The sequence below is a fragment of the Leucopleurus acutus genome (assembly GCF_964270905.1).
Source record: "Leucopleurus acutus genome assembly, chromosome: 16".
In the NCBI taxonomy this organism is placed as follows: Eukaryota; Metazoa; Chordata; class Mammalia; order Artiodactyla; family Delphinidae; genus Leucopleurus; species Leucopleurus acutus.
The window spans coordinates 47,981,122-48,002,818 of NC_139158.1; the positions used below are offsets into that span (position 1 = coordinate 47,981,122).

The 21,697-nt window shown below is 40.3% G+C and overlaps 1 protein-coding gene across 3 annotated transcripts in view; it reads left to right on the plus strand.

The window, feature by feature from the left end:
• The window catches only part of TASP1 (taspase 1), a 235,770-nt gene that overhangs the window by 182,537 nt on the left and 31,536 nt on the right, over window positions 1-21,697 (plus strand). For all 3 annotated transcript variants that reach the window (XR_014326839.1, XM_082858198.1, XM_082858199.1), the window contains 2 exons: window positions 4,702-4,812; window positions 20,894-20,967. Coding sequence is in view for 2 of the 3 variants with exons in the window: in XM_082858198.1 (XP_082714324.1) it covers window positions 4,702-4,812; window positions 20,894-20,967 (185 nt within the window). In the remaining variant the exon portion in view is untranslated. Of the gene's footprint in view, window positions 1-4,701; window positions 4,813-20,893; window positions 20,968-21,697 lie in introns of those variants that run through there.

A 21,697-nucleotide genomic window follows, 5' to 3' on the forward strand; every position in this document is an offset into this window, starting at 1 on the left:
ACCCACCCTCTGCTGACCGTCTCCACGGCCGCCAGGCTCACCCAAGCCACTGGAGTCTCACAACCAGGCTCTTTTAGTGGCTTCCTGCTTCCACACTTGCCCTGCCCATCTGTTCTGCACAGCAGAGTAACCTCCTACAAACACAAATAAAAACCTTCACTGACCTGGTTAAAGCCCTCTGTCATCTTATCACACTTGGAGTAAAATCCAAACTCCTTGCTGGGCCTTCTCTAACCTTATGTGACGTGGCCCCGCTTCCCTCTGAACTCAGATTCTACCCTCCCTCCCCCTCCTTCACTTGGCTTTGCCACTCTAGCCTCCTTTTATTTCCTGAACTTCCAGACTCCTTCCCACCTCTGGGTATCTGCATTTGCTGGTTCATCCGCCTGTAATGTTCCTTCCCTGGATCTTCACATGGTTAGCGCCTTATCAAAGATGCCTTCCCCGACCCTTGATATAAAGTATTAGCCCCAGTCACGCCCTGTAACACTCGACTGGATTCATTTTCTTCACCGCACTTCCTACTAACTGGGTGGATTTCCTTGTTGATTTGTGACTTTATTACTTGTCTCCCAACCTGCTCAGCTCGATGTGAGCAGGTACCTCATTTGTTCACTGCCGTGTCCCCAGTGCCCAACGAGCCCTGGCACATGGTACACATTCATTGGATTAATTTCTCTAAGAGGTGAGTGACTGGATCAGGAAGGAGAGTGCATGGGGGTCCTGTGGGTGGGAATGATGGGGCGGAGGCAGGCACAGGTGCACCCACAGAGAACTGACAGGGCTTGATGTGGTTTGAAGAGTTGAGTCATTGGAGAGGGAAGAGGTAGAAGGTTCTGAGCTTGGGTGAGCTCTGAGGACCCCAGGAGAAGTCACCAGATTTGGTGAGAAAGGAGCAATTGTAGAGGTGCCAAGACTTTGAGTGCAGGTGGGGTGGAGCTCTCCAGCAGGCGGTTGGGACGTAAGCTTATCCAGAGTTTCCTGTTCCTGAGAGGCTTTGCTGCAAAGCAGGCAGAACCATGGGCTTCAAGACACGTGGGGGGAAGCCTTCCTCCTCAACTGTGGCGTGGCTGTGACTTGTCATTGAACCCCTCTGAACCTCAGGTTCCTCATCTGTAAGGTGATCATTAAATGCCTTCTCGTGGTGGTTCTGAAAATTAACCTACAGAACATGAAAACATGGAACTAGGGCCTGACACAGGGTAGTTTCTCAGTGACTGTTAATTCCCTGTCTCCTTTCCCTCTGGTCTAAGAGGCTGAGGAGTAAATACTTTACCCTAGTTCCGCAGCATAAATCTGTGTTGCTTTTCTTTACAAAGCAATGTGTGTGTGTGGTTTAAAAAGACAAGCAGTACCCCCAGGCTTACACTGAAAATGAGTAGTTCCCTGTCCCAACCCTCCACAGCCCCCTCGTTTTCCTCTCCCTGGAGGCTACTACTTTTAACTCTTAGCTATTTTTTCTCAAACTTACATCTATAATTCAATATAACATGCTTATACTACTATTTCTTGATTTTTCAATTTTAAATATTATTTGGATATCAGATTTAGTTGTTATCATCTTCACTCCAGGGAAGGCAAGAACTTAATAGTTCCTTTATACTTCCAACTTCAAACCTACACTCACCCACACAGGCCTTTTCTCCTCTTAATGTATTATATCCCTATTTTTCAGATCATCGGTATCGCGAGTTTATATTTTTTACTCTAGCTGTTGACATCTGAGCTACGTAGTGGGCTGTGATTCTATTTCATTTCCTGTAGAAATTTTTATTTCTTCTGCAGTTAATATTTGCCTCACTTTTTTTTTATACCACTCTTTCATTCTTAGTCTTCCCACAAAATCTGAAACATTTCTTCTCAATAATTTCAAATGCAACATGTATCTTGTATGTTTAATTTTTTCCCCTCCTTGGAAATACCTTTCCAGCTTCCTCTGGCTTTCTGCTGTTTTGGTCTGGGCTCTCCAAGCCTGTGTGTAGCCGTGTGTCACCCAGGAATACTTTTGTCTTGTTTTGGATCCCCTGTTTGCAGCTCTTCTTTTCTTTCTCATTATTTTTGTTGCTCCTTCATTTTGCTGAGGCACATTCATCCTACAGCTTTCTGAGAAAGAGTGCACAGGAGGTGAATTCTTTGAGACTTTGTTGAGCTTTATTCTCCTTTCACGCTTGATGGACATTTTGGCCAAGGGTAGAATTCTAGGTTGGAAATAATTTTCTCTCAGCATTTTGAAGATAATACCTCCTAATCTTCTAGTTCCCAGTGTTGCTGTTGAGAAATCCGATGCCATTATGATCCCCTTGCCTTCCCTGTGATCTTTTTTTCCCCATTTGGAAATTTTTAGACCTTTCTCTCTTTCCTCAGTATTTGATATTTCATAGTGATATGTCTTCATGGCACTCTTTTTTTTTTTTCCCCATGTGTTGTGCTGGGAGGTTCATGAGCCTTTTCAGTCTGAACACTCATCCTTCAATTATTGGAATTGCTTTTTAATTATTTTTTGAAATTTCTTCCCTTTCATTTCTTTTCTTTTCTCTCTTTGAAATTCCTCTTATTCAGATATTGGATCTTCTGGCCTGTTCTTGTGATTTAAAAAATTTTTTTTTCTCTCATTTCTCATTCTGTCTTTTTTGTGATTCTCTTCTTTTTCCTTTTTCTTTTTCTTTTTTTTTGGCTGCGCCATGCAGCTTACAGGACCTTAGTTCCCCGATCAGGGATCAAAACCGGCCCTCGCAGTGAAAGCGCTGAGTCCTAACCACTGGACCACCAGGGAATCCACCTCCCCATTTTTTTTTTTAATTGTTCTTCTGATCAAAGTGTTTGCCTAAGTTTTCCCTCTGTTACCTTTTTGGTTGTTTGCTTTCTGTGTTTCCTGGAGGCCTAATGGAAACAACTAGTGATCCTAGGTTGTCTAAGTACCAAGAAGCTGAACTGAAAACCTTCTGTGTATGAGTCACACTTGTCATCTGGAAGCCCTCCCCACAAGGCAAGGACACGCTATGTTTTTAGGTTCTCTCAAATAGGTCTTTACTCTTGAGCTGGTTGGGACTGAGACTGGAAATACTCTTGAGACTGGAAAGGAATTATCCAGTCTCTTGCTTGGAGGATAACAGCCTACCTTCTTGCATCCTGAGAGCCTGTGAGTGAAGGGAGCTGGTTATTTCACTGTTTAACATAAAGGCTCCCCTTTAGCCCCTGTTTTCAGCATGGAGCCTCCCATCTGCCCTGGGCTGAGCCTGATGACCCCAAGTCTCAAGTCCCTCTGGTTCAGCATCTCTAGAGAGTAAATGTCCTGCTTTCTCTAGGGTTAGGGAGGAGTAACTTCCTCTCTAGGTTGGAATCTGGGGCTTGAGGTCAGGGGTCGGCAAACTTTTTCTATGAAGGGCCAGAGATTAGATTTTAAACTTTGTAGGCTACACTGTGGTCTCTACCACATATTCTTCTCTTCCTCTTCCTTCTCTTTTTCTCTCTCTTAAAAAAAGAAAGTTTAACATGTAAAATAAACACTCTTCGCTTGCACACAGCACAAAAACAGGCTGTAGAGCAGGCAGGTCGTAGTTTACCGACCCCTGGTCTAGAGGATCCTTTTGGACACTCTTGACCAACCATCTTTATTCCAGGCCCACCCTGCACCCCTGCCTTCAGAATAACTTGATGCCTCCAATTTCTGGTCCTTTATTCGGTTTTATGATAAAACTGGATGGCTTCTTACAGGTGTCCCTCGACTCCAACCAGACTCCCCCCTCCCACATGGAAGCTTAGGTTTCAGCTTTCCCAGGTCCACTAGGTGAGCAACTGCTTGTATGTCTTCTTTCTGTTTTCTAAAAGGTCAGTTTTTTTCTTGTCTCTCTCTCTGTCCTTATTAGGCCATGCCTTTTTCCCCTTCCCTTTCCCCCAGTTTACTGGGATTTGAGAAAGGAGTGGAGATAAATGCATGTGTTTAATCTACTGAGTTTAACCAGAAGCTCCCCCCAAATCCAATTTGGTTGGTTTTTATTTTTATTACTTTCTTTGATAGTGCTTGGGCTCATTTTGCATTTGTTCTCCACGTGCTCACTTGCTATGCCAGATGTTCGAAGAAGATGTCCTTGGGGAGGAAAAATGAGGGGTTTTAAAAAGCAGCGTTCCTGAAATGCTCACAATGGTTTAGTTTGTGTGAGATCTCTGCGAAGCATGGTTGTTTCTAACCACCAGACTCTCATAATAGAAATACAGTTTCACCCTTCTTTGTGTATCCATCAGGAGCATTTTTAAATGTCTGTAATAAAGTTTGTGGCTTATTGTTTAAAGTTGAATTTAAGGTAGTAAATCAAAGCTTTTGGTGGCATGCCTCTGACAGCAGGGAGAGCCTGGTAAGTGATCCCTAAGAGCTGATCAAAGGGAGCTGCTGAGCATTTTTTCCTGTATTTGTGTTTTGGGCCTTTAATCTGGCAGTGTTTCCAATTCCATTCTGAATACGGTCATGCACACTCCACCCCCAGTCATGTCTTCTTGGAGGCGTCTGGCACTGCCTTTGCCTGTTCGAGCACAAGCCTGCCTTTGCTATCCCGCCTGTACAAGGTACGAACAATGGCGAGTGTCAGAAAGTGGGCATCTTTCAAGAGCTTATTCATACCACACGTTTGTTCCAGTAATCAAATGAAAATTGAAAGGGAAAAGAGTAAAATTAACTGAAAATGACCACTAGTCATTTCTGCCTAGGCTCACCTTTCCTGGCCAGCGAAGACGGCGTGCTCGGAGGAGTGATTGTCCTCCGATCCTGCAGATGCTCTGCAGAGCCTAACTCCTCCCCAAATAAGCAGACGCTTCTGGGTAAGTTAGACAAACACATTACGTGGGTGTCTTTCTCTTTCATTTTTTCCAAGAGATGGAAAGATTTATATCCTTAAGTCGATCATTTTAACCTATGGTTGGGCCAGGATGCTCTGTTGATATGTAAACATCTCTATTCCACTGCCCTTTTTGCCTAGGTCAACATCTACAAGGTGAATATTCATTTTGGAGTGTATGCTTATAGCATATTTTTCAAATGGACTTAGCACCTAGCACCTTTACTAAAGCCCAATATTAAGACTATCGGACCATGTATTTATCCCCTGCCTTATTTGACAGAGCGTTTGAGATGACCCATAACAATATACACAGTAACATAGAGAGAAGCTTCTTCCTGTCCCCCTCCCCAAAAGGAATCAGAACCATGTGAAGAGCTACTGGCCTAGAAGTCCACCCTGGCTCCATGGCTTATTAGCTGTGATGCCTTTGTGCATCCTTCTCACTGTTCTATGCCACTTCCTCATCTGTACGATAAGGATGTCTGCCCTGCCCTTCTTATGGAAGGGTCCCATGAGTATTTTGCAGATTTGCAGATGTCCATCCAGATGTGTGATTTTGTGTCTAGCAAAGCATACCAGTGGGAATGGAGCCCAGCCCACCCTCCATTTGCCAAGGCACAAACTTGTGGGGCTGCCTCTGCCCATGGGGGTGCCTTTTTCTAATTCATCCATCCAGAGAGGCGCACTTTAAAAAATCTGCATAAAGGTGCCACGTAAGCTAGCAGGGAGCCCTATATGTTTTTTTTTAGTTGACTTTTTAATTGAAGTGTACACTCAGAAAAAATGGTTAACTACAACTGCGTGGCAAATATTACAAACTGAACCCACCCATGTGGCCAGCATCTAGATAAAAAATAGAACTTCACTGCAACTCTAAAAGCTCCCACATAACCCCTCCTAGTCTCTACCCCTTTCAAAGTTAACTACCATGCTGACTTCTAACACCATGATTAGTTCTATTTGATTTTATATTTTGTATAAATGGAATCATAGAATATGTATTCTTGGTGTCTAATGTCTTCAAGGAAATGTTAAACCTGTTAGATTCATCTACGTTACTTGTGACAGTAGTTTGTTCACTTTCATTGCTGTGTAGTATTACATTACGTATGGTTATAGCACTCTGTAGTTATCCATTCTTCTCTACACATTTTTTTTTTTTTTATATAAGCACTACAAGTCATTCTCAGGGATGTGGTACTTCAGCTCTTTGTGTAAAATTCCTTTTATCAAGTATAGTTGGTACCTGGTCTGTATTGTATGATTGTTGTGCCTTGTTGTAGTACAAGTCCCTACATATCTTGAGATTTTATAAGTCTGTAAAATAAAAGACTGAGCATTTCTTATGAGAATAAAAATTATTTTTTCTATAAAAGCCTGAAGAACTTTCATAAAATCTCTCCTCTCATTTGTCAAAGAAAAAAAAACAATGCACTTTTATAGGAAATGCGTCTTTCTCCACCTGGACTCTGATCACCAACTTCATTGTTTTTCATGCTATATTTTCTTTCTCTTTCCACCCACGATACTTGGTACCCAGGTTGCTCCTGGCAAATGTTTTGTTTGTTTGTTTTTAATGGCCATTGTTTGTTAAACTGAGGCAAGCAGCCACTTGCTTCTTCGGTATCTTAATCATTGTCAAAACCTTTGAATATCTTCCACAGTTAGGTAGCAGGGAGTTTGCTTTTAAAATATGCAGAGGACGTACCTGGGCCTTCCATAAAAACTCAGAATAAGTCTTTAGTACTGGGAGGCAGGGTGGGGGACAGTTATTAAAACTGCTTCATAGACTGTTGCTAGAATAGAGTTTCTGTACTTAATGAGCCTGGACTCTTGTCCATTCAAGTTAATCCTGAAAATTGTAAGGGTTTTTTTTGGTTGTCCTTTCAATTTTGGTGGTGTAGTATAGAAATGCATATTTTAGGATAAGTCATAGAATTTTAGCTCATATTAAATAGTTTTTATCACCAAGGTAGTAATTTGTAAACTGATCCCTACTCTCTGTCTCAAGGAGAAGAATGAAAACTGTCAATTTATGAAATAAGTGAAATCTTGCCATTTGTTAAAGTTAGCTTGAGGGACTGACGTTTGTGAAGTTTATCTACTAAAACCTGGTGAACTTAGGCTCCTATCAACTTATAGGTGCTACTGATGACGTGGGGTTTTACATATTTTGCTTTAAGAAAGTTACATATGTTCAGTGGGTGGTGAGAAAGTAAACATGCTACAGAAGGATAGAAAGAAGATGTGAAAGTCACCTTTGCCATCCAGTTTCCAGAGCTGCCAGCTTCTGATTCTGGTTATTCTCATGGGATTCACCTTCATTCTATAGAATGTGCTTATGCTTCTGCTTCTCAATCAGTAACTAGTGACTCCTTCGGGGGAAAAAATTATGAACATAGCTCATACCACTCCCCACCACCTTTCCGCATGACTTTTGTGAGAACTCTAACTTGAAATCGTATATTTATTATATTTTATTTCATCTGTAATGCACTATTTCTTGATTCATCAGCTTTCTATCATCTCTGCCAACCATCCCTCACCCCTTGGACTATGTAAGTTTCCTTCCTCTTCCTCCCTGACTCCCAACCCTCTCCTCAATCTCTAGGAACCATGCCATTACTGTCATAGATAGTAATATTTGCATTCTGTCCTACAGGCAGCTTGCCTTCTATGCTCTGATTAGATGTTGATCCCAAATAGTGACAATTAGTACCAGCATTGACAGTATCAAGATTATATAAATATTATTCACTGCAGATTCCAGTAGTGGAAGATTAGACCCATCAGAAGGGAAGTAAGTGTCTGCCATAAGCCTCTGCCTGTAAAAGGAGACTGTTTCGAACATCAAGCTCAAGTGGGTTCTCCTGTGCTTTACCATGTTAATTGCTCCAGATCAGGCTGCAACTTAATTTGCTTCATGTTTGGACCATGACTTCTCATTTATCACTTTATAAAACTCTCATGAAAGTATAACTTCGTAAACTCGTGGCTCCTTAATGTTTGGTAATATCTAGTAACCAGGAGGCTCAGAAATCTTTCTGTCCTACACATCCAAATAAAACAAAACAATTCCCCAAATTAAATAATAAAAAAAAAACCCACACAAAACACTTAACTGCTGTATATTGTTCGATCACTTTTTTTGTCCCAAGAATAGTATAATCAAAACAAACTCTAACTTGAGCTTTTTCCGTATTCACTCTTTTCTGAAAATCATCAATAGCATTTCCATTATGCCACAAAAGCAGTTTCAATCAGGCCCCATTGCTACTTGATGGAGTTTCCAGGAATCCATTACCCAGCCTCCCCTCTTGACAAATACATCAATTACAAGGGCCCCAGTGGGCCGCTTCTAGAGTGGGATGACTCAACTACATGCCCTTTCAAGGTTTGTCCTTTGTTTACTGATTCATGAATGCAGTTGGAGAATCTCAAGTAGAGAGGAACTTTCAAAGTCCTCTTGTGTGACCCCGTTATGTGTGCTCTGTCCATAAATTGTTCGAGAGAGAGATGGAGCTTAATTCCTCTCCACTTGTGACTCTCTTCCAATATGTCAGAGTGACAATGTGTGACTTCTGAGGCGAGGTCAGAAAAGGCAGTGGGCCTTCCTTCTTGCTTTCCTGGTTGGATCACTCACTTCACGAAAGACCAGCTGCCATGTCATAAGGACACTCAAGCAGCACCAGGGAAAGGCCCCTTTGGCAAAAAAACTATGACCGCCTTCCAACAGACAGCGAGGCACTGGGGCTTCCTGCCAACAGTCTGAGCTCCGAGTGAGCCTGCAGATGCCTGAGGCCCTGGGCAGATTTCTAGACTGAAATCTCATGAGATCCGAAAAAAGAACCACCCAACACAGCCACTCCTGAACTCCTCATCCACAGAAACTGAGATAATAAATGTTTATTGTTTTAAACCGCTACATTTTGGGGTAATTTATGTATGCAGCAATAGATAACAAATAAACCTTTTAAATGCTTTCACTGCCAAATGGTCCTCTGGTTTGTCTAAAGAACTACAGTGACAAATCAGGAGCTCTGTTGCATCTTTAGGCAGCTCAGGCTGTCAAGACTTCCGTTTGCATCAGTGATTCCGCTTCTCTGCTTTGGGGTCCTCTTGGACAAATGTGATCGGCGCCCTTTTACTTTGCAGGCCCCTAATCACTCTTTTCCAGACTGTCTCCTAAGCCTCCCCAACCTCTAGGCTCCCCTCCTCTTATCTGTCTCCCACCTCCATCCTGCCACCAGACGTCTCTCCCTCTATCATACATCTGTAGTGGCCCAGAGAACCTGACCACAGGCTCAGAAACAGGGGTCAGTCAGGGGAGAAGCAGGCTGCCCTGAAGCAGAAAGGGCCAAAATGAGAAACTGACCGAATTGTGGCTTAGAGAGCCACACCAACCCCAGGATCAGAGGGATGGTGGCCAAAACAAGAGCCGCAAAAAAAACCATATATCTCTTACTGTCGTTCCCATGTTCCCTACTTTTAATTCTTTTTTTTTTTTTTTTTTTTGCGGTACGCGGGCCTCTCACTGTCGTGGCCTCTCTCGTTGCGGAGCACAGGCTCCAGACGCACAGGCTCAGCGGCCATGGCTCACGGGCCCAGCCGCTCGGCGGTATGTGGGATCTTCACCGACCGGGGCACGAACCCGCCTCCCCTGCATCGGCAGGCGGACTCTCAACCACTGCGCCACCGGGGAAGCCCCCTACTTTTAATTCTTCAACGAGGAAACACACACACGGTCACACTCACTCCTACCTCTGCTGGACGTTTCCCTAGAAGATAGATGGGAAATGCCCAAATCACTTGCTGGGAAAAGCCCTCCCTGATCTGGCTCCAGAACATGCTTTCAGTGTCATTTCCTACTAGTCCTCCTTTTCCTCCACTCATCTCCAATGACCCGAGTTCTGGCAACTCCAAATTGCTTGGTCTTCTTCCAAAGGGTCATGTTTTTCCCCCAGTAACTTTCACATGCTATTATTACCTGTGCTTGGAAAGCTCTGAGCAAATTACATTCCTTCTTTAAGGCCCAGGACAGATAGGAATCTCCTCAGAATCCTTTGGAAGCCCTTTCCCCAGGTGATTTGTTCCTTCCTTGTGCTCTTTTTGCAACATATAATTTCTGTCCTTTGTAACAGTCACCATGACATCCTAGACATGTATTAAAATGGCTGCCCCTCCCTCTAGGCCAGCACTTCTTAACCTTTTTTTTGGAACTCAGTTATTTGAAAGGAATAGATCACAGGTCCTGGAGCCCCAGTGACTCACATGGAGGGTACAGGGGTTGGAAATATCTTAAAGAAGATTCCTCTGTCTCTGAGCATCACACCACCAGATTGTGAATCACTGGAATGCAAAGACTGGGTCATATCCAGCTTTGTATGTGCCCTCCACTGTAGGCTCCCAGGAATTATTGGAGGAATAAATTAAGTGCCACATGGAATTTCTTTCGTGATTATTTAGCAGATATTTTTAAAGAAATTGACCACTATTCCAGAAAAGTGAAATATCACATAAAATATCCTCACATGCTCTTAACAAACAAACAGTATGGGTCGGAAATGTTGGATAATGACGAGTGTCGGGGAACAAGAAGATTTGGAGACAGTTTAAACGGATCCCAGAAGACAGCCTTTGCAAACAGCCTTGTAAAAGGACAATTTGGATGAGAATGTGTTTGCAACACCCATCCCACCAACTCCCACCCCTCAGATCATGAGATGCTGGCAAAGCCCAGCCTACAAATCACTGCTTTAACACAAAGCAAATGCTTGTTCCTGGAATGAAACAGCTGAAAATCATTAATTTTCTCTCTGCTTTTAGAGAAAGAAAACAATATATTTTTACCTGCTAAAGTACAATTACATGTTTTCCAGGCCTCTACAGAAGTGCTTTATTGAGGCTGCTGTATATAGTATGGTTAATAATTGTGTAAACAAAGGCATATCAAGCCTTCCAGTGGAAAAAGTTAATTCTTTTCCATTTTAAGCCTATGAGTCAATACAAGTAATTAGAATATATGCAAATATATGGCATGAACAACCAATCTCACTATATGGGTGCATTTTTTCCCTTGTAGCCTGCCTTCACTGTGCTGATGGGAAGCCTGACAGACCCTGTAAAGTTCAGAGGTTCCTACCTTAGAGTGGTTAATAGGAAGCAGTGAGTATGAGGATCAGTGCTAAATAGACTCCATATATTTAATGAAAATCTTAAGCAATTCAAGATAGGAGGCATAGGGGCTAGTAAGGGTGAAGATGCTGTATGTTCGGCCAGCGGCCTTTTGCGCCAAGCCTGTCTGTGTTGCAGGCCTTCTTGCTAAATAGATTGAAGGCCCACAGTTCAGCTCGAGCTTGGTCATCTGATGACCACACGTAATAATTGTTACTTTCCCATCAAGTCACCCTCACCTCACTCAGGGAGTAACTTCAGGTTCTTTGCTGCCCAGAAATATGTTCATGGTGCTGATAATTAAGTTTTGTACATGATATTGTTTCTACTGTCCAGCTACTCCTTTTTATCCCTGGGTTTTCATCTTTATTGTGAAATGTTTCATGTATTTTTAAAAGAATGTAATAAATGTGTAAGTTATAAAGGATAATAGTGAAACAAACACCTGTGGACCTGCCACCCAGCTTAAGAAATTGCCCATTACCCATATCTCTGAAGCCCCCATGTGGGCCTGTCTGAACTTTATGTAAATGTTGTAGCAGGTGACTTCTTCTGTGAGAATTTTTGCAGTTTCTTAACATGATTACCTGAAAGGATAATGAGTCCCTTTATCATTTTAGACTTAGCTCGATCAAATCAACTGTTCTTCAGTTACCAATGAGAACTGAAATGTGGCATTCTCCTCCCTTCTTTTCAGATCAGGCAAAGTTCTTTATCCAGTATTATTCTTGTCACTGTTACGAAAACTTGCCATGATTTAAAAATAAAAATTGTTAGATTGAATTGATGCTTCCTGGAACATTAAAAAGATAAAAGGTCATTTTACTGTAAGTTAAAATTCCAAACCGCCTTTTGATTTTACTGGCATTAAAATTTTGGTGAGCACATATAAACACATGTACTTCAAAGGAGCTTCGTTCTCGGGGCCCAGCAATATCCCTTATTTCCATTTCATGGCACATGCCACCACGAGTACTTATGACTAGGCATTCTGCTGGGCTTACACGATCATAAAAATAACCCTCAAAGAGAAGGCAAATTAGTTATTAGACTGGTAGTGGGAAAAGAGGTACTTACGGTTGGTTATTGATGTTAATACCTTGTCTTAAAAATATAACTAAAGCTTTGTTCTGTTAGAGGGCCCAGTGTCATGGTTGGAAGCTTATTTCTTTAGCGCCCCAGCAATGCTTTGGGATTGTTACATCTTCACCGTAGTCTTAAGAGATAGGCTGGCATTTTGGTTCTTATTTAAGGATCCGATGGAAAGAAGCGAATTAAGTAACATTCTTAGATGCAAAGTGAATAAGGCAGACATGATATTTAAACTTTTCAACAACTGAGTTGCATTAACCTATTGAGGTAGTGCTCTGAGATTTATATTTTTCAGAACTGGTTTTCATTTTTAAAATACAAAGATGTTGATTACAAAAAGCTATCATTTGCTTTGTTTGCTTTATAACAGAACGTTTCTTCTGTTAAATATTACTAATACACTTTAAGAAGATTGGAAATAGCTTTTCATCTGTAATTTTTTTCTCCATCATGAGAAGTATACTTCTAGCTATAATCTAACCATATAGTGTCTTTTTGGGTTTTTTTGGCCATAAAGCTTTCCATCTGAAATAAAGAATACAAAGATTTATGAACAGAATTCTAGTGATTATGTAATTCTTATTACTTTGGTTCTCCTAAAACTCTCAGAAAAACATTTTGACAAATTTTATAGTCAGTTTTCATCTGCTCAAAATGCAAGTAGATCACCTTAGTATGAAACAAATCCTAAAAAAATATTTGTTGAATGAATGAAATCATGTTTCAGTATAACTTGTTTCACTGAATGCTTTTGTCTTCAGCAGAGAACTTCCAAGTCCCAGCCATTGGCCACTTATTTCATCAGTTTCTAATACAATAAAATGATAAAATAGGAAGAGAATTGAAATGTCCTTTGGGGCTTGTTTTACTCTTTGACCCACATCCCTCTCTTCCTTTTTCAGTCAGCATCTTTCTTTAGTCTTGAACAAATGGAGTGAGCCTTGGAAAGAGGGAATAATTATTTTCTTGGCTTAGTGTAAGTGGAGTTCTTTAGAACTCCATCCCCATAGCTCCCCAGACAGTTCAGTGGTGAAAGTTTTTCAGGGCAGCAAGCCAACTCAGAGCTACTTCATGGCCATAATGGGACATGCATTATATGAATCTTAAGGATTCCATGTCAGGACAGTAAAGCATCCTTGAATGAACCCCCTACTGGGTTATAAAGAACCTCACCACCCCGTGGGAAATCTGCAGAGACAAGAAGAAATTGTTCTATTTACAGTTCCTCTTCCTTCCCATTTAAAAAATGAATTTATCTTTATTTAATAAGGAGTAACTTAAACACTATGCAAAATGTCCTAGGGTAAGCCATTTGACCTAGGGCTAAGGAGTGGCAGCTGACTTGGCAACTGCCCAGCCCAAGACTGTTCTGATTTTAGAGTTTTGTTTTCCTTGCAAGAAAGTCTGGGATATGAAGCCAGGCAGAGAGGTTTGAAGTGGGTGTGGGAGCCAGTGCAGCTGGGGGTTGTTAACAACAATTGGAGAACAACTTTTTTTTTTTCTTTTTTTTTTTTAAATGGTGGCTGAGGGCTTCTCTCTGGTCAAAAAAAGAGAATCTGTTTGAATAGAAAAAGCTTGCTTTGCAACTCTGGTAAGGAAATTTTGTTTGACTTAATTTAAACAGGATGACATGTGATTCAAAATGTCTCAGGCAGTGGGGGGACCCTAGACTGAAGTGGGGCTGCTCTCGGACATTATACCCCTAGGTGAATTCATTTGTTCCAAAGCATTAAATACAACTTTCCAGACAGGCTGGCCTCTAAGATTATGTACAAATCCATTCCAACTGTCCCTATAAGGCCATTAACTTGCCATTCCTGAGGAACACACGTACAGCACATCCACACCTAATCTGTTCTCTGGCACAGGATCAGTAGTGTTGACGGTTTTTCACATCGTGCTTGTGTGTTGGGACATGATGTGAAGCCACTTGGTGGAGAAGAATCCTGCCAAATCCCTGTGTCCATCTTTCATATGTTAAACCCATAGCTTTAGGTGTTCTTAATGTTTTCTGATGGAGGTCTTTTCATGCTCTGGACATTTCCAGTAGCCTCACCATCCCTGGGCTTTGGCTTTCTAAAAAACAAAAGCCTTTTTTAAATCAGTAGTTGAGGTGTAAACAGTCACCAGCCACTACCAAAGGAGCGTGGTCATTACCGAGAGGCCAGGGCTTCTCTAAATGGAAATCAGCTTGAGCTTGACCACACCAAACACTATTTCAGACAGCACGTTCACAGGCTCAGACGTGCCACTCCAGGCCACTCATAAACCCTGCACGTTGCTTGAGTTCATGGTCCCCTACATGTAATAATAACACAAGGAAAAATTCTGGTACTATGATATAGCATCTGCCCAGTTTGTTTGTATTATTATTAGAATCATTTTTAAAATACTGTTCCATAAAATTCAATTTTTTAGTGTAGGAGACAATTTTAGATTTAAAATTAAGAAATAAATTATAGACTTCTAGATATCACTGATGGTGAGAAATGCTACTTTTGTACTGAGTAGGGTTTAACATTTTAGCTTTTCTTCTATGTAATTGTATTTGAGCAAACTTTGTACTACACTTGACTAGGTTTTAATTATAAATTGGCTTAATTAAACAATTTTGAGAGATCTTTGTGACAAAAGCTTTACCCTTGAGACAAATAAATGTTTTCTCATTTTTAAAAACTTATGATGGTTTTGGCATTTTTTATTTCAAATGGAAATAAGTATTTGCTTTGTTTTGATTGCTCTTTGAACATAGCAGGTTTTGTTCTATATATATGTGGCCAGTATAAATTTAAGTAGGGGTTTATTCATGCCCCTTCATAAGATTTGTTCATGTTTTGGGTAGTCACAAGACATGAAACAATTTGAAAGCATCCAATCAGTTTCACATCATCATAAAGCATTTTCATGAAGGGCAATTAAAAATATATGGTAACATGTCATTACGTCACATTTCAGTGTATTTCAGAATGTCATAATCTAAACAGGGAAGAAATTAATTCTTCATAGATAAATTAGATTAACAAGGTAATTGAGATTCCTAGGTATATTTTTTAAAAAATAGGACATAATTGAAAACAGGGCAAAATTCAGAAGTTTCAGAAGGGATGTATGGTGAAAAGTAGGTTGCCCCCCTCTCAACTTCATTAATCACGAGTTCCCTGTCTAGCGATAACTGCTGTTGCTGCTTCCCAAGATTTTTTTCCAGAGACATCTCATGTATTTACAAGCATTGTCATCCATGGTGCCCTTTTATTTTCTTTCACAAAAATGGCAGCACCATCTTTATATGTCTTTCTCCACATTTACTTTTCTTTTAGATAAACTATATATTTTGCAGATTAGTGTTTTTTCCAACTGTAGCATGTCACATTAATGAGGTCTAATTTAGTGAGTCACGAGCAGAACCTTTTAATTGCAGTGCATAGAATATAAAGAACCCATGTACTAAGTGACAGTGTGTGGCGCTTTTTTTGTTTTGTTTTGGTTTTACTGTGGTTCATGGCAAAAAGTTTGAAAAAACACTTAGTGTGGATGGTTGCATATGATCCATGTAGAACTTTCTCTTTGTTCTTCATTACTTGAATAGTATTCCATTGTATAGGGTACCATTGCTCTTCATATATGCTCCCACCAAAAGGCAACCATGCTATTTCCAGTTTCTTCCTAATTAGAACTACTTCAGTGAATCTCTGTGTAAAGATGTTATTTTGTACATGTAAAGGCATATCTGTAGACTAAATACCTAAAAGTAGAATTGCTAGGTCAAAGGGTATGTCATTTTGAGAAAAAGAGTCTGTCCTCATTATTTGCAGATTCATATTTGTGAATTTTCTTACTTTCTGAAATTTACTAGTAATTGAAAGATCAATACTCCTGGCACTTTCCCAAGTCATTTGTGGGCATGGACAGAGTGGGGAAAAATTTGAGCTGGAAAAGTAGCAAAACTTACGGATTCATGAGATGACAACTGATAAAAAGAGCATGAGGGACAGCATTATTGTAAGGCTGAAAGCCAAAGAAATTCATAGGCAGGTCATCCAGGGTCAGGAAAATGTTAAGCTCTTCTTGGCTAGTGTATTATTATAAAGAAATACTGCATAAAATTAATTAGTTATGAAAACATATATTAAATAAGATGTCTTTAATCAGAAACACACATAAAATAAGTTTACTTATCGATTGAAAATGCTGGGACCAGAGGCTTGCAGGAAACTAACCCTGTATTTCCCTTGGGAGCAGTGGCTCAGTATTTGCTAATTCAGTGTTTATGGTGAATTTATGGAACATAACTACTGCAAATTATAAGAATGTATTTCCATATGGTCATACTCACACCGTTAATATATGAGAGGTAACATAATGCTGTTTTGACCTTTTGGTGTCTGATAACCTGAATGTTGAATCTCTTGCAGTTTTAATTTTCATTTCTTTTAGTAGGAGAAATGTAGACCATATTTTCACATTTTAGAGTGATTCATATTCCCTTTTGTTCATATCCTTTTGCTTTCTCTTTGGATATTTGTCTTTTCCTTATTGATTTGTAGCAGATCTTTATATACTAAGAAAATTAGTCCTTTTTCTGTAATATGAATTGCAAATGTTTCCCCAGCTTGTCACTCATCTCTTGACTTTTTTCCCATATGGCAAAAGGTAATACTGTAAACATTTTTAATTTAGTCAAATGTATTGTCTTGTTATAGTTTTAAAAGCTTACTTTAAGAGATATTTAGGAATTCTGTTTGTGTTCGATGCTGTATGATTCTAAATCCTTTTCAAGCTGAGTAGATTTCAGAGTGAGAAAGCAATGGAGAATCACAGGTTTTAGAATCTAGAAGTCCAGTCTGAGTCCTAGGTTCTGCACTTGCTCAGATGGCCTCAGCCATGTTACCTCCCTTCTCTGAGTCCCAGGTTCCCCATCTAGGCTTTGCCGAGGTCCACTATGAAAGGCAGTGCCTGGCGGATGATAGATTCTCAATGTTAGTTCCTCTCCTGCCTCCCTGAAGTCCTCCACCAAGAAATAATTTGATAAATTATTCATTAATAATTTATTAAATTATTGAGTTGACATACACTAAAAGAAATAAAATAAGATTTCTTTTCAAAAGCATTTTATAATTTAAATTTTAGACAATCCTGCTGAGTTTCTGAAGTCTGAACCTGAATGAGTGACTGATTTGAATTGTTGGTATTAAAAATACACATGAAAAGCTGCTCAACATCACTAACTATTAGAGAAATGCCAATCAAAACTACAATGAGGTATCACCTCACACCAGTTAGAATGGGCATCATCAGAAAATCTACAAACAACAAATGGTGGAGAGGGTGTGGAGAAAAGGGAACCCTCTTGCCCTGTTGGTGGGAATGTAAATTGATACAGCCACTATGGAGAACAGTATGGAGGTTCCTTAAAAAACTAAAAATAGAATTACCATATGACCCAGCAATCCCACTACTGGGCATATACCCAGAGAAAACCATAGTTCAAAAAAGATACATGCACCCCAATGTTCATTTCAGCGCTGTTTACAATGGCCAGGTCATGGAAGCAACCTAAATGCCCATCGATAGTAGAATGGATAAAGAAGATGTGGTACATATATATGGTGGAATATTACTCAGCCATAAAAAGGAACGAAATTGGGTCATTTGTAGAGACGTGGATGGATCTAGAGACTGTCATACGGAGTGATGTAAGTCAGAAAGAGAAAAACAAATATCGTATATTAATGCATATATGTGGAACCTAGAAAAATGGTACAGATGAACTGGTTTGCAGGGCAGAAATAGAGACACATGTAGAGAACAAACATATGGACACCAAGGGGGGAAAGTGGCCGGGGTGGTGGTGGTGGTGTGATGAATTGGGAGATTAGGATTGACATTTATACACTAATATGTATAAAATGGATAACTAATAAGAACCTGCTGTATATAAAAAAAATAAAATTCAAAAATTCAAAAAAAAATAATGCATCAGTACCATGCACCTCCTTTGTTTGTTTGTTTGTAAAAAGAGTGAATGAAGACTGAATTTCTAGACATTGAGTTACTTTCTTTAAGAACTCCTAAATTCTGTATCTAGAAACTTTATTGAAAACCTTTCAATAAAAAAATATTTAATGTGGTCAATCAGCACACCCAGTTTATCCTGTTTTGTAAGTCTAAATTTTTCACGTGTTACATTTCCTTAAAGCAGGCTCTATTTTTAGAGAGAATAATGCAGTTTGAAATTGTCAAAATTGTGTCTTAAAAAAATAATGTGCAGTGTTTTTATCCTTCCCTTTCATGATTAGATTGACTATATATTTCCGTGTATTTTTCTTGGCTAATTCATGAGCAGTTACCACCTTAATACTTGGGGAAAGGAGAGATCACAATGTTAGAAATGCCTGAACTTTGTATTTAAATACAACAGCATTGTCACTACTCGAGAAATTCAGTAAGGCTTGAGTGCCTTTGCTCTATTAGGCAATTCAGAATATCCCAGACCTTGCTCTGGACTTCAAGGTTTTTGAAGTTCAAAGCAGATGTGTTAGGAAGAAAAAACATCTGGCAAAGAGAACTTGCTTCATTGCGTGACACTGTTTTCCTGCACTCATCAGCAGAGCGTCTGTGGAGCAGGTTGGCAGGTTTGAGAATTAATTAATGATGAGGGAATGAGCCACTCTGAGGAACTCAGTGTCGCCCCTTCTGCTTCTTTCTTCCCCATGTGTCTGGCAAAGCCTTCAGAGTCTAGGACCAGAGTCTAGCTGAGCCACAGTTGTGTCTCAACTCACACACTTGTCTTCAGGCTTAATTAACTCGGAGATGTAAACAGATGGATGGCTCGGGACCCAGAGGGTTGGTGTTGAGCAAGGCAGTTTTATTATTGGGGACTTTTGAAATTTTTGTGAAGTGCATCAAAACTTTAAAAATGCCTTTAAAAAAACTTAGAATTTTGAAAGTAAGTACTTGAAGGTGACAAAGCTTTGTGTGTATCTCAGTATTTTTCTTTCTGTAACTTTTAATTTAGATATAATTTCAAACTTACAGAGAAGTTTCGAGAACAGTACAAGGGACACCTATGATTTCTTTACCCAGATTCACTCATTTTCATTTCCTCCATTTGTTTTTCCATCTCCACTTCCTCCTTCCTTCCCTCTTCCCTTTACACACACACACACACACACACACACACACACACACACACACACACACACTCTTGTACATTTTTTTTCTGAATGACTTGAGAGCAAGGTGGAGAGATCCGGTGTCTTTACTCCTAATACTTCAGTGCTTATTTCTTAAGAACAAGGTTGTTCTTCTAAATAATCACAGTATAGTTGTCAAAATCACAGAATTTAATATTGATGCCACACTGTTACCTAATCCATAGTCCATTTTCAAACTCCATTAGTTGTGTCCCTTCAAGCACCCCCTGTCCCCGTCCAGGCTCCATCCCAGGAGGACACATTGCCTTTAGTTGTCATGTTGCCTTTGTCTTCTTTCTTTATTTTTTTTGGCCACACCACGCAGCTTGTGGGGTCTTAGTTCCCCGACCAGGGATCGAACCCAGGCCCTTGGCAGTGAAACCACTGGACTGCCAGGGAAGTCCCTGGGATGCCTTTAAATGGGAACAGTTTCTCAACTTTCTTTATATTTTTTGACTTTGATATTTTTTGAAGAGTTCAAGCCAGTTATTTAGTAGTGTTCCTATATCAGATTTGTGTGGTGTTTCCTCATGCAATTCTGGTTCTGCATTTTTGGCAAGAACACCGCAGAAGTGCCAGTGAGTCTCAGGAGGCACATTGTGTTGATTTGTCCCTTAATTGGTGATGTTGGCTTCCATCATTGGATTAAAGTGGAGTCCATGGGTTTCTCCACAGTGAACTTATACTTTGCCCCTTTATACTTCATAAGAATTTTGTGGAGAGATCACACTGAGATTATGTAAATAGCCTGTTCCTCTTTAGATTCTCCTAGTTTTAGGAAGTGTGATGGCTTTCTATTCTGTATTTATTAGTTGGCATTCTGCTACAAGGAATTGCTTTCTCTTCTCTCCCATTTTATTTATTCCTTTATGTGTTTGCATTAGTATGGACTCGTTGGTTTTAATTTTGTTCAGTGGTGGTAATTCTTTACTGTCATTATTTATTTTGATACTTAGATTGACTCAGATATGGTCAGTGTGAGTTCCTGCAGGCTGACCCTGGGTCCTTTTGATAAGTCCTCCTCATTCTTTGAGCACTTCCTTATTTTCTGGCATAAAAAGGTGTTCCAGATTCATTTAATATTTTCTCTGCCCCAGACTTGGAATCAACATTTCTCCAAGGAATCCTGGTTCCTTTTCATGGAGAATGGTATTTGAAAACCTAGACCCTGGTGTGTGTGTGTGTGTGTGTGTGTGTGTGTGTGTGTGTGTGTGTGTGTGTGTGTGTGTGTGTATGTGTGTGTTTTAAAGGAAACTACGTTATAGGATATTATATTTACTAAATCATTGTGTATTGTATGTATGAGTGTGTGTGCATGCATGTGTGTTGTTTAATGTTACAAGTTTCAAACAGAAGAGCATTTATTTTACATGTAATACTCATAAGTTTTGACAAGTAAGAAATACATTTTTCATTTCACAGTAAACGGTATTACACGGTTCTGAGTACTAAATCATCCTGACATTTATGAAGGAGTGAATGGAAAGTAGGGAGCCCGAGTGTGTTAAATATAAAGCTATCTTTAACTGTTGTATTAAAAAGCAGAGATTTATTTTCCATCTGTGATCTGAATGTGCCTATTTGTGTTCTCTTCCATGGCAGTGGAATTTCTGTGGAGCCACACGACGGAGAGCATGTGTGTTGGATATATGTCAGCCCAGGATGGGAAGGCCAAGGTAAGTGGGAAAACGGGTGCATAATTGGAAAACCTTGCAGCCACTGTGTGAACCTCTAACTGGCCAAGTGGACACAATGGAATTTTTTCAGCCTCTCTGGGCGGTAGCTCTGTGATCTTTATGAGAATCTGATAGAGAACAGTTAACGGTCCCAAAGAAAACTAGCAGATCTTTCTTGCTTTTGATGATGGAGCAGGGGAGATTAGGACAAACCTTTTATTTTTTTTTATAATCTTGTTCTTCTTCATCCACTGTGAATAATTGGAAAAGAAGAAACTGGGGATTCGGAAGAGAAAATGGGTGTGCCGCTCACGGCTGGCAGGGCTGGGTGATTTTGCAAGGAGGATGGGAATAGCTAAAGGGGAACGAGGCAAAGTTAGCTGAGCACTTGGACCACACCCTGCGTGTGTGAGGGCAGAGATGCCCAGCGTCCTTGCAAGGACTACCTGGCTCGTGCTCCGGTGTGGTCTGACACAGCATCCTCATGGCAGAGTCAAAGGTCTGTGCCCCGTGTGCCACGCATCCCAGGCCCTCATCCCCCAGTGAGTCACAACATTCACAGAAAATGTCCACGCAGCACCCCTTGAGTAGCTGGGCTTCCCTGCACTCAAGAGGGGTGAGCCTGGGAGTCAGAAACATAATTTGTGGATTCATTTTATACTGGCCTCATGTTCTTCTTGTTCATAAAATTTTTAGGAACAGCTGTGGCATATGATGTTTACTTGGCATT